Below are 13,944 nucleotides of genomic sequence, written 5' to 3'. Positions count from 1 at the left end.
CTGTCCGGAGGCTGTTTGCAAACCCCTCGTTCCACATCCATCAGTGAGACTCATAAGGAATAGCCGGCCTCCACAAAACATTTACATTTGGGCCTGGAATCGAATTCCTGACCTGCTATCCCACTCCCAGGGAGGGGGCTTAGGTTGCAATACCAAACAGGAAAGAATATGTGAGCCCAGATCACAAATCCCACTGCAGAAACTTGAAATGCTGAGGACAACGGAAGCATCTGGGATGCTTCTCTATTGATTTTACTTAAGCTCTTGTCAGGCTAGTGATACAGGAAATCACCGCAAGCACCAGACAAATTAAATGGCAAACGGAAAGTGCTCACTGGCCTAGCGGGCCCTTCCACATCCATCTTGAGAGCCAGCTGTCAAGGACGGATATAGCTTTATAGGAATAGGATAGTAGTTCTTTAAATAGTTGGTGAGCCCGCAAGCGGTGTTTACTGTGCCCAGGGATATCAGAGGCCTCTAGACATCATAAAATCATAGAGGAATAGGGTTGAAAGGGATGTTGAGAGGTCCTCTAGTCCAACCCCCTGCTCCAGGCAGGCTCATCTCTCTTTGAACCCAATGTTTGATCATGATAGCCAGAACCACGGTACATCTGTAAGTAGGCCTGGCATATTTCCCTGCTGTATTCCCTGTATCATATGCCATGTCTGTTGTGCACTTAGCTCAGGTGTGGGCAAAATGCGGCCTGGGGGCCGGATGCAGCCCAGCAGGCCATTCTAACCGGCCTGCAGGACCCCTAAAAAATTTAGAAAATGAATATTTATTTGCCCTGGGCTGCCTGTCATGAGGCCCTTGAAGGCTTGCTAAAACTCAGCAAGCAGCCCTCTGCCCAAAATAATTGCCCACCCCTGACTTAGCTGCTCCGTCACCAGGCCCATGATAATGCATACAAATGACAGGGCTACATGGAACCCAGCCTTGCCTGGGATTGTGGAAGATCAGTCGGGATGAGAGTGGGTTAATGCAGTGCTTGCTGTGCCCCATAATGCACGTAAATAAAAATCAGCATCTCTCCAGCCCTGGTGCTCCACGCTTACTGTGCTGTCTGGAGAACCCACCAGTAGCCAAGGGGTTAAAGGAAAGAAACTTTCTCCTGCTGTAGTTGCAAAGCGGCTAAGAATGTAATAATAGCGAATCCTGGGCGCTTTGGAACAAACATCTGATTATGAAAGGACAGGCTGTTTCTAGCTCTGAGGAAACAAGCCTAAAGCAATTTTCCACCCCTCCTCCCCCCCAGACACTCTTGATCTGCTCTCCTTTTTCTGAACAAGGAGCTCTCCCCTTTCCTGAACAGACTGTGGTGCAGCCTTGGTGCAGCTGAATGTCACGAGAAGGATTCAGTCGGCACCCACGCTCCCATAGGCTTGAAAAGCATTTGGAAAACGTGTCCTGAACTCTTGGTCCTGTCCTGCATCCCTTATGCACCTGGGGTCAGATCCTCTGATCCATCTCTGAAAGGTGGCCACTTCTGGGGTAGAGCAAAACTATTTGCATCAGTCCACAGGGACACTAAACAAGACATGGGCTAGAAGACTAGTTTTCAACCTGTGGTCCACAAACCCCTGGGACTATGTCTAAGTGTTCATAAAAGATGACTATGATCAATTCAAAGGGGCCCACACCTTCATTTGAAATTTCCAAAGAGGTCTACACCTCCATTTGAAATTTTTTAGGGGTCTGCAAATGAGAAAAGGCTGAAAACCACTGGGCTAGGAGATGAAAGATGCTTGATCCATGCACAAGTGACGGAGGAGTTTCAGGCACCAGCTGTCCAGTGAAAGGAGATAAACCAACCTGGGCAGCAGAGAGACATCTGCTGAGGAACAGAGGTGATATGAAGCCTTCAGGGTGCAGCCATGCAGCCTGAGGGGGGTGCTGGTCTGGGACCAGAGTGTGATGGACCAAACCCTGGCTCAGGGCAGAGGACTGGGTGTTCAGCATCTGGGGTATTTCCATGGCTGCCCATCTACAAGCAACATGGAGAGAAGGCTTTGTGCAGCTCTTTAGCTGAGTGCCTACCATGGGGAGGCCAGAGACTCCAGTGTCACTCTTATGTCTGACTGCCCAGAGGAGTTATCCATCTATTGCCTCCTCTGTGAAATCTTATGAAATACGAACTTTCAGTTCTACCCAGGAAAACTTTTACAATCTTTTCTCCAATGCCTGATGAAGGGTGTTTGTGCCCGAGAGCTTGCCATTAAGGACATTTTTTTGCAAAAATCTTGCTGGTCTAATAAAAGATATCATCTCTACTAGGAGTGCTGATTGCCTTTTCCTCTAGACCAATACGGCTACAACCTGGGTACCTGACACTCCTACATTGTCATTTGAAGCCCCAGGTAGAGAACTGCCCTGAATCACAGAGCAGGGGGTGACTCCTTCTCTGCAGCCCCAGGGCAGCAGCAGGGGGTTGAGTCTCCCTAGGAATCAGGCGGTGCAGACAGGTAAATTTAACCTCACTCCCTTGATGTCCTGCAATGCCCCCCGAGTGCGTGGGGAGCAGAGGGAGGTGGGGATTAGCTACCTAAATGGCAGGCCGACTCTGCCTGCCTCCATAAAAGAAGCAGAAGAACAATAGGAAGCTGCAGCTGGGGCCCGAAGTGGCAGAGTGCTCTGACGTGAACCACCCACCTGACGTTGGAGCTTAAAATTACAGCTTTCAGCCCCAGACACCCACCCTGGTGACTGCCTGCGAGGATGTGCAGGCCCCTCCTTCCCTGGTGCAGATGGTCGGGCACGTCCTTGCTGCCTTCCTGGCACCACCTGGGTAGGTTGCAGAGTGACTCCAAGGTGTTGTGATGGGACAAATGCCCAGCCTGGCCCATCTCTGCTGATGGCACTGGCCGAAGGTGGGGGTTAATAGCTCAGCCCTCACAGTGGGGTATGACTGCTAGGGCAAGCACAGGACCCAGGGAGCTCTGCTGTGCGAGGTCCTTGGGATTCCAGCAAGGAAACTGGGAGCTGGGTCAGCAGGAACGATAAGGGACTCCGTGCCGGGCAGGGCAGGGGGGATTATGGCAGCGGTCTGCCTAGGCTTTGGTTTTACAGCACGGTTGGGGTGGCTCAGATCATTTAAAAGGCTCCTGGAATGATTCAGCAGGGGAAACACAGGCAACCAAGGAGGTTCAGTGCTGCAGTGAGGAAGCAAGGACATTCACACTAGCAAAGGTAGAAGCAGAACGCTCCCCCCTCAGCTGCGGGTTCATCCGAGTCCTGTGCCAGAGCTGGGAGCACAGGACACTCCAAGCAGCTTCTCCCCTAGCCCATCCCTTGAGCCCCTGCACAAACCAGAAAGCAGCCGAGCCAGAATGAATCCTTATTGAGCTACGGCTCTGCTATGCAGGTGTGAGGGGCAAGCATCACTGGAGTGGTCACTCGGTGAGGGGGAGCTGCCGGAGTGCAGCCGACATGGGCACCGTCTACGAGGGTGGCTGCAAGGGTGCCTAGTACCAGCTGTCCCAGTGTGCCTGCAAGAAGCCCTGCAGTTGGCAGATACAGGGTGACATGATCTCTAGCCCCCATCGGCCCAGGGCTGGAAACAGCTCCTTTCACGTATTCATTCCAAATGGTCCCTGTTCTCACTGCAGATATCCCAGCTATTCACATCAGTGCCCTTCCTCCTTTGCAACCCTTTTTGCAGGTTCCCTTCCATGCCCCCAACCCCGTCCTAGGCCACGTGCGGCTGCTGATGTCTGTCTGTTGACCGTGCATGTCCTGGGAGTGAGTTTGAGTTTCCCGCTGAGTTTCCCATGAGACTGGCCATTCCCACCCCCACAATCCCCACCACATCACGTCCAGAGATGGGAGCAGGGCTTTGGGCCCCTCAAAGAATGAAAGCCAGGCCTGAGAGAAAACACACAAATTGCTGTTTAATATACAACAAGGGGGCCTCGACGGCCCAGACACGTTACAATGGGCACCGCACAGAAACCATCTGTATAGTTGCTGCTCAGACAGCATGAAGAGAGGCCTGCGAGCAGGACCCCAATATGAGCTTTATTTATACATCAGCACTTGACAGAGTCACATTTGACAGACAGAAGAACAACAGCGACTGGGAATATATGGCTTCCAGTGAGCAATGTCACGCAGCATAGAAGGACCCTCCCAGCCCAGTGACTTGAGTGTCCCGGTGCCTGGGGCAGGTCAGAAAATAGAGAATTATGCACCAAGCTGACATGCTTCCCCCCACCCAACACACACACACACGTGTGCACACAAACATGTGCTCACTACATCTGGGGACTGAGTGACACTGCTGAAGTCTACAAAGGCTCCAAGAGTCTCATTGGCTTTACCTGGGCATTGGCCCCTTTGCATGTCCTACCATGTCAGGTGGGAAGGGGAGCCAGGTTGTATCACTCAATGCAAATGCATGGCGCCTTTCCGAAGAAGCTCCCTCAGGTGCAAGGTGCCAGCTGGAGAGCTCTGGAGATGAAGCACGCCCATGTGCCTGCAGGTGTCTCATGGATCTCAGCAAGGCAACTGTCCCTGCCAGCGTGCTCTGCACGGGGCAGTGCCATCTCTGAGGCAAGTTGGCACAGACCGAGAACACAGCAGGTCGGACAGGGCCAGTGCCACAGCAGCACGCGGTGGCAGACCTCATCCTCCAACAGACTGTCAAGCAGCCGGCAACTTGCAATAGTCACCACAAACACATCAGGCTTGGGAGCAGGCCCGTGGTGGGGAAGACACCAAGCCACTTGGCCCCTGTTAAGACTAAAAGGGATGTATTCACCATGACAGACAGCGAAGGAAGCAGCTTGGCAAAGCAGGGCAGACATTGAGTGCGCAGCAATGTAGTAGCTCCTGGGTGTCATATAGGCGCAGATTCACAGGTACCTTGGGAAGGGGCCAGAGGCTTGGCAGCCACAGGGGGGTCTAGGGTGGGGAAGCCTTGATGGACTCCTCCTGACTGGCTGGGTTTTACCTGGGGGCCTCGTTCGCTTTCTCCAAGGCCTGCAGTGCAGTCAGCAGCCCTTCCCACCACAGCTCAGTCCAGATCAAGGCTCAGAGGGACCCAATGCTAGGCAAAACAGGCCACCCCAACAGGAGCTGCAGAGTCTGGCCATGTCCATCTGCCTCACTGGATGGAGAATCCCCATTTCCGCTTGCTGTCAAGCAAGCCCTGGCTCTTCAGGATCACTTTAGCTGCGACTGGCCCCGTGTAAGGGAGCCCTGGACAATGCCTCTCCTTTGTGCTTTTCCACCACCGCAGGAAGAGCCCTGCTAATGCTTCCAGGTGTAGACACAGCTACAGGGAAGGGGTTACTATGGAGCTGCCTATGTTCTGGCCTTTCGGCACGCCGAGAGCCTCCGCCTATGAGGGCTCAGGTGGTAACTTTGGGTGCATGGCTGGGGTGCTTGGTGCGTCGGGCAGGACAGGGGCACCGATGCAGTGAGCTCAGACCCAGGCCTTCACTTGGGTGTTCCACTCCCTGGCACAGCCACAGAGCCCGCCCTCCTCGTACCACCGCCACTTCACCCCCTTGTACACGGCCCTGGAGTAGGGCTGGAAGCACATGAAGAGGCGGAGGTGCCGAGCCAGGCTGCAGTAAATGGCCATGGCCACCACGATAAGCGGGGACATGATGACGAAGCCGAGGATGATGAGGGCAGAGGAGCTGTTGTCGTCCAGGATGGTTTTGCAGTAGTAGGCATCGGAGTGTAGCACCTGACAGAGAAGGAAGAAAGGGCAAAGCATGTCAGAAGCCAGCAGGGGAAAGCAGCCAGGCTGGAGGCTGCGTGAAAGCCCAGGGCAGAGTGAAAGCCACACAAGTGTCCAGGTACAAGCCCAGTGACCCCGTGATGAACAAGACAGAAGTTGACAAAAGGATGCTCAGATGGACGAGTTGGTAGAAGGATGCTCAGATGCATGGGAATCAGGAAACAGCGGCTCTGTGCTTGGTGCGCAACAGAGACAAGGAAGATCCCTCCTCCCATGAGGGCAGCAGGGGTTCAACAGATTTGTATCACAGCAGCACCTACTGCCCCTTGCTGCAACCAGGGCCCACGGAGCTACCTGCTGTCCAGATCCACCCAAAGAGGTTATAACCTCAATGCCGAGCCCCTGGGACCAGCCCTCCACTTTTCCAAGGCAAGGCAGGGCTGCCACGTGAGGCTTCCAGTCCCTATTTGATCAGGCTTTTCATTAATCTGCCATCGCTGCAAGGCAGGGGCCCTGCCAACAGACAGCAGAGTGGAAACTGATAATTATATTGAGTCACCCGTAATAATATAGTGTAATATTTGCTGCAGTGATGTGGGTGGTACGAGCACACTGACAATTAGAGCAAACTAAATAATGTGCAGCCAGATCTTCTCCTTGTTGGAAAAGGTAGCTCTGAAGTGATGGCTGTAGCCTAGTGCTCAGGAGCTCTTAATGTTTCAGTCCCAGCTTTGACACAGGCTTTCTGGGTGAGTCTGAGTCACTGCAGATCTCAGCCTGCTGCTCATGCATTGCACCCTTGCTATCCACCCAATCTCTTCCCACCCATCTGTAAAATCCTCCAGGCCAGGAGTGTCTCCCATGGGGTAATTCAAGAACATTTTTTTGCAAAAATCTTGTTGGTCTCATAAAAGATATCATCTCTACTACGAGTCCCATGGCGTAGACACGCAGAGCCCAGCACAATACAAACCCCATTATTGTTACAGTCTCCAAGCCCTAATTTAATATCCATCCGCATCACAACTGAGGTTCCAAGTCCAGATGTTTCTGTTCAAGCAACTGATACAGGCTTCTCCTGCTTTCTCTATTCAGACACAACTTCTCTTGCTTTGATGGTATCCAGCAAAAGCAATCAGCAGGTAAAAGAAAGACACTGTATAGACAATATATGAAATATAGGGAAGGAAATGAAATGTGTTAGCTCAATGCCCAGCTGCTGCTGCCTTGTCTGTGCACAGTTCTCTCAACTACCCATGCAAAGGAAGAAGAGCCCAGCTGGCACACTCCTTGCACCCATGGGAAGAGCTAGTTTGTACCTCCAATCTGCACTCACAATCCCTTCTTGAGGCCTGAATATCTTAGAGCCAGAAGCCCTTGACTTTGTGTACAAAGAGGAACTCATGTTTGTACTTATATACAAACAGGAACATCTATCTAATGGCCGCATTGGAGCTGAGACCAACAGGCTAGCTCAGTATCCCATCGTCATCGTTCCTTATCTCTTGTGTCCTTAAACAAACTCTGTCAAGTCACAGGAGATGCGCAGTTTAAATGACGGATGGACAAGTTTTTACCAACTTAGCCCACATGGCCTTGAAAGGGAACAATCGTGTAAGGGGCCACTTTGTTTTCAGAGCTGTTGCAGGCGGGTACAGAGGGGTCTATGTTCTGTGTGCTCTCTCCCTCTCTATGGGAGACTTTGGTTACTTCTTGCTGTTGCTTTTCCTTCCCCTAAAAGCAAAAAGCCTGAACCTACGCTCTTGTCTTTTATATGTGAAAAAGGTCACTGCTTGGGCACAGTAATTTCACAGCGGGGGAAGAAAAGCAGCATTCCCAGAGGGGTCCCCAAGCAGGCTGGCTACATGCTGACGCCAGCCAGCCCACAACAGCTACTGAAAATCCTCTCCGGCACTAGGCTGCCATGTCTCACTCAAGCTCAGACCCATTGTCAGGTGTGGGGTCAGGCTGGTAAATACCACTGGGGTCTTTCTCTCCGTGTGCTAGGGTGGACTGTGGATCCTCTCAGCCTAATTCCCTGCCATTGCAAAAGCCAAGGCACCAGCAGTGCCCTTGTCTCATCTGCTATCTTCATTTGGCACTTTTTTGCTTGTATTAGGTGCTTTGTGGCTGTGCTGTGGGACAGAGCACACATTCAATTCAGGCTTTAGGAAAGACCTAACTTGGGACTGCAGAGGACTGGGCTCTGTGACCAGAGGGCTCCTCCAGTCCTCTGCCTGTATAAGGCACAAACCTGCAAGAAGAGGAGGTTGGATCCATGCTGAGTGCAGCACTAGTGCAGGGCCGTTGGCTAGCTGGGGGTGAGAGACGCTTTTCTCTAGGACTGCTCAGGAAGCTCTATTGCTAACCCAAGATTGGAGCAATTCATCCCTGTTAAAACACCACTGACCTCAGGGCTCGTTCAATTTACATAACTCCCAGGGGGCCTTGGAGCTAACGTGCTTCGATTGCTTTGAGAAACACGACGTGCAATGCAAGCGCTAATTAGAATTGGAATTAAAAGCTACTCTGCGGGCTGATAAATCCTTCTCTTCCTCTTCAGTGCTGTGGCAGTTCACCCCAGTAACTGAGCCAGGCGACAGCTTTGCAAGCAAAAAAACCCCAACAAGCTTAAACTAAAATAAAAAGAAAGCTCAGGCAATCCAAAGGGAGCCAGAGCCTTCCCTATTCCCCTCTGAAGAAGACTTTCAGATGAACCCGCCTCCAGACTGGCTCTTTCCTCACGGTCCCAACGCGCAGGTCTCGCTGGAAAGTTGTGCTTCATACAGAGCCCTTTCTTCACCCTCTGCATTACTGACCTCTCTAAATCTCTCGGAGAATTCATTTTCCACAGCATGCAAATCCACAGCATCCCTGACTCCTGTCCCCACCTCCTGCCTCAACATGCCGAGCTGAACGGCTCATTTTACGCCTTTCATCTTGGCCCCAGTAGCTGATGACCTTCTCGTATAATTAACGTGGAATTAATAGAGCGGAGGCTGGGGACGGAGGAGAGAAAGGGCGTTTTCAGAGGATGGCTGCCGGGGATGATGGCAAGGCCCTTTATTGCTGTTGACAGAGCTCACAGACACAGCCCTGCTCTCTGTCCCCCTCCCCACCCCAGCTCCAAAGCAGCAGCCACTGGAGAGCAGGTTTTGGACCCAGCCAAGCAAGAAATTAGAAATCAGCCGGTGCCCCAGCCACCAGCTCTCTGAAAGGTCACAAGTTCTGAACTGTTTCACAAGCCGCCTGGTTTTCTGCCTGGTGCCTTCAATGCAGCATCCATGCCTCCTTGCTGGGGCTGCGTTCCCCCGAAAGGCCACTGCACTCCAGCTCCAGGGGCCATGCTTAATGCTGAAGTGACCGCCTGTTCCAGTATCTCTTGTGCTAGAGAAGAGACGGCAGCTTTCACAGCCAATAGATATGGTGTCTTTCACCAGCACAGCCTGTAAGTCTCTCTTACTCCCTAATTCCCAGATGGATCAACACAGTTGCTTCCAAACGCAAGTGCTCTCCTTAAGGTCTGGCTTTGGGGAGACAGAGCAAGGGGTGCAGGACACAGCACAGCTGGACACAGAGTCAATAGAAGGCCTTGTTCTCAAAGGAGTTGCAACCAGTCACCCCACAAACGGGTGTGAAGTGGGGACTTTTAAGCTCAGAGCATGTCTCTCGAAACCAAGTTCCAAAGTTTACAGTAAGACATGGGCCAAAAGGCATTAACCAAATGCTCCGAGAGTTCACAGTTTGGAAAAACAGGCCTATATTCTAACGTCTCCTGCTCATGTCAAACTCTCATGTTAAAACAGGTTAAAAAAATCTATGCCTCTCACTGCTTCTTATTACTCAGACCTGGCCTGGATGCATCTTAAGGTGAAAATTGGCCATCTTTCAAGACAGGAGGATTGGGGAACTGATAGGCTTCGGACAAACCGCACTTGTGTGTTTATTAAGGGGAGGGAAAGCCCTTTGTTTCAAAAACTAACACATTCACCTGTTCTTTTTGCGCAGGCCATAAACCTGACATAAAATAAAACTGCCTCGATTCAAGCTGTAGCCATTGCAAGGAGAAACAAAATGCAAACAGCAACTTCTGGACCCTCCTTACAGATGAGGGAAGAACTGGGGAGAAGGATGCAGCTTTTCCTTCCACCCTTTGAATGACTGTTTATAGAAAACCTCATCAACTTCCTTCCCGGGTATCACCACCACCAAGTGTTTTCCCTGCTAGGTTATCCCTGCTAGACCCAAGCAACCTCCCTAAACTCAGTAGCCTCCTTGTTTTGAAGCCAGAATCAAGTCTCTTCTGGAGAGCAGGGGTTGTCCTGCCAAGCTGGCTTGTCATTCAGCTGTCTTCATTGCTGCTTGATCTTTGGCACAGAGAAAAAAGAGTTCTCAGTACGTGTAGCCTCCCCTCTCTTCCCCTCCCTTCTAAGCTGGAGGACTGCGAAAGGGCACCAATGCTTTTGTACCGCGGCCTGCCAGAAAGACAGTCTCCCTCTCCATCTGCATGTGTGTGGCTGGGATCCAGCTCACTACTGGGATGTTTTAAACAGGAACAGACTATTGTGCAATAATATTTACACGAAGCAATGCCAAATAAAGGAGCAGGGAAATAGTCATCGTCACAATCCTGCACTGTAAAGTGCCCACCAATCTGTCTGCACCCAGGGCTGGGGGGAAAGCAGTTTCCAGTTTGCGGGAAACTTCATTTAAAGAAAAAAATCTGATTTTTCTCCAAATTGCATCAAAATGATAATTTTGCAACATTTCCCAAGAACCAGAAGGGCCCTGGCTCCGTCTCTGTACTACCGCACCCCATTCACTGGTGATTTCCCAATCGCATACCTGTTCTACCAGGCACTGGCATAGATGCTCAACAGCATACTACTGAAATACCACGCAGGACAAGTCTCTGCCTGGTTCAGAGCAGTCCAGGTACTATGGGGTATGACCCCAGGCAGTCTAGAGTCTCACATGATTGACTATATTGTCCATGTGGACATAGCTGAGTGACCACAATCAATATGGCTTTGCTCTCACCCTGGCTAGGCCAACTCACATGCTCAAACTTGAGTGGTGATCTCCTGAGTGAACTCTGTGGGTCGACATAGCCCGTGATATCTCTGCATTGGCTCAATTTAGGCAGAATACCACTTGGCAATAATACTACTTCCAATATGCCCATCCTCTGCCCAACTGCCTCTTCTGTATGTCCTACACAAAGGTAGGGGGTGGCTTCATTATATTTGATTCATTGCAAAACAATTATGAGAAAAGATCCAGAGATGATCTCTCATTTCATTGCAAACCAGAGCTTAGGCTCACTTTACAGCGATTGCACTGGGAACAAAGCATGGCTCAACATCACCTTCATTAGCAGACGTATAATAGGTACAATGACTGGGTATCCTTGGGTATAATGTTTATACTGGGGGCATGATGAGATCCCGAAGGCCTATCACCCAAGCGCTGACAGTCTTTCAATGCCCCATCTATGTGGCAGTAGGAGAAGGCACTGGTGAAGGAAAGGGGTGACTATTTTTTGGTTAAGGCCAAGAATTTCTTCTGGGAGGCAAACACGTCTTTGCCACCAACATGAATTTAGATCCACCAAATGCTGGATTGAGAGCCCCAGACTGTGATGTCTTCTGCAGAGTCACAGACCGTGGACAGCAATGTTGCTAGCCTCACAGTAGCACTGAGCAGTCCCGGCTGAGATGAAGGCCCCGTTGGGCTGGGGGCTATACACACGCATAAGGGGTGAGCATCCCTGAATCAGAGTTTATAATCTAAATAATGTTGGAGTGATGCTGTAGCTGTGATGGCCCAGGAAATATGTTTAGGAAATCTAAATAGGCAAGGCAAGCAGGGGATGGGAGAAAGGTTGGATTGCCTAGTGGGAACCAAGGCACAGAAATTAAGTGACTTGCCCAAGGTGAACATCTTGGCTTCAGCAGACTTTAGGTCAAGTCTTAAGTGACACTGTAGACTTCCCTCTACTTACAGGTTAATTGTGCTGGCAGTGGCTGGTAGGGGAGCTTTGTAGCCTAGAAACTTTTCCTAAAAGAGCTGGATTGTGATCAAACTCACCCACATGGCCCCCTGTCCCAGGGGCCATGTACAATGAGCTGAGCTGTCAGCTGGCCAAAAAACTATCACTTTGCTTTAGCAGTAGTCAGGCCAGAAGAAGTGCAAGCAGGGGACATGCACATAATGGTCTAATTAAACCTCTAATCTAACAAGTGTCACAGCCTTTGGGCAATAACTCAGGCTTGGCCAGCAGCCTGGAGATTAAATAAATACAGAGACAGGAAGACTCCTACGAACCAGGAACCTTTTTCTTTGCTTGGTTTGGGCATTGCATGCACCATCTGCTTCCCCAGCTTCTCTCTGCAGCTACAGCACCAAGAATTGGGATAGTCCCTGCCCTGGAGAATTTGGGTTTAAAACAGGTGCCTTCAGTGCCGTGGTGGAATGAGACTGCAGTAGCAAGAGGTGCTCCTCAATTCAATTACAATTGTGGGACAATTCAAATGTGTTTTTCCTCCCCAAGGATTCAAACATGCTTTGCAAGCAGAAATAAGAGCTACGGGAGGGCATCCGCTCACCCACCACTAGAAGGTAGCCACCTGTGAAGCAGAACAGTTGTCCATCAGTGCTGGGACAAGGGATCAGAGCTATGTAGGCAGCAGGACTGTGTTGGCACAAGAACAAATGGATGCAAAGTGGCTACAAATAATGTTAGGCTGGAAATCAGATGAAGGTTTCTAACCATCAGAGCCATGAGGTGCTGGAACAGCCTCCCACAGGAGCAGTGGGAACCAAATGCTTTAACCCCTTTCATGAAAGAGCTGGGACGGTTTATGAAGGGGATTATGTGAACCGGGTGTCTGTGACAGCAGGGGGCTGGGCCTATGGGCTTAGATGCTTCCCTTCCAGTCCCTGGCCTTATGAGCCCTTCACACGCATACATGTTACTGGGCTGCACTAACCTATCCTTGTGGTAGGTTCCCATCTACAAATGCCTCCAAATGCAAGGATCTTGGCTACACAATTTATGGCGATGAGGGTTTGCTCTCGGGCTTTCCTTCTAGCTTTCTTCTTTGGCCTTTTGGGTAGGGGCAAGTGAGACTAGAGGGCATCTGAACTCCAAGCCCTCCAGGGTTGTCTGATATAGGATGCCTGCTGTGGAATTGCGAGTATTTGAAAACCCCAGGCTAAAGAGTCTGGGAGGGAAGAGACTTGCCGATGGTAGCACCACACAGACCTGAATGATTGAGCTCTGCTCCATCAGTAGAGTTTGGGACTGATTCGCCAGGTTTGGCCTGAGATACATGACTCTGCTAGGAACAGATCCCGAACCGGGTCCACAGCACAACAGCAGTATAACCACTCCCAACATTTCTGCAGCATCATGAGGTCACATGAAACATCTGGGACGTACAGCGAGGTTGTAGCCAGCGTGGATGGGAAACAGCTCCGACCCATGGGCCAATCCTTCTGAACCGAAGGACGCAATAACATCTCCATTGCACCGTGATTTTTTCCCCCTCTTGATATTTTCATTCCTTTCCCCAGAAAACACCCTCATTAGAAGACATAACGTACTAGTTCCAGGTTGTCTTCACAGCTCAAGTCAAGTCTGATTAGCTCATTTGAATGTACATGATGAATACGTAAATTATTATTAGCTCACTCCTGCTAGGAAATGGCTTCAGCTGATTCTGCCTGGGGTCTGGAGGCCTAATAGAAATTGCTTTTTAATGTTTCTCTATTAATTCCAAGCTGTTCCGAATTATCTGTATAGGAAAGGGGCAGGGGAGATATGAACAGGGCTTCCTGTTGTATGTAAGAGATCCCCTGTAGCTGAGAGCACCGAAGAGCAAAGCAGCTCAGCACCACAGCCCACTGCTGCAAGCGAGCTGCTTTCAGGCTCTTCCTCGTGGGTCACAGCACAGGCTGGGAAGCTGCCATGTTCAGCCCAGTCCTGGTGAGAATACGTTAGAGACCCGTAAACTGTGTGGCTGCATGTTGCAATGACAGCTTTGAGCCCCTGCTCACACGACCCATCACAGGACCCTGGGAGAGGTCCCAGGTCAGAAGCAAGGGCTCTGGTAGGGCTGTGCTACGTAGTTTGGAGACTAGAGAGAACAGAGAAGGCTAATGCAAGGCATGAGAGGCACTGGCTTGGTTCCCTGGGGACACAGGCATAGCGGGACTGCTTTGCTGTGTGGGAGACCCCACACCCAAAGTGT

The 13,944-nt window shown here is 50.8% G+C and overlaps 1 protein-coding gene across 1 annotated transcript in view; it reads right to left on the bottom strand.

Annotated features, from left to right (window-relative positions):
• Positions 1–3,870: 3,870 nt before the first annotated feature.
• TMEM88B (transmembrane protein 88B) overlaps positions 3,871–13,944 on the bottom strand; it is a 39,115-nt gene continuing 29,041 nt past the window's right edge. The window contains exon 2 of the mRNA XM_019511848.1: positions 3,871–5,695. Coding sequence (XP_019367393.1) covers positions 5,426–5,695 — 270 coding nt within the window. The 3' untranslated portion in view covers positions 3,871–5,425. The remainder of the gene's footprint in view (positions 5,696–13,944) is intronic.

This window comes from Gavialis gangeticus, unplaced genomic scaffold (assembly GCF_001723915.1).
Source record: "Gavialis gangeticus isolate Ggan-Ray unplaced genomic scaffold, GavGan_comp1, whole genome shotgun sequence".
Classification (NCBI taxonomy): Eukaryota; Metazoa; Chordata; order Crocodylia; family Gavialidae; genus Gavialis; species Gavialis gangeticus.
This window is presented reverse-complemented; position numbering and strand designations above follow the sequence as displayed.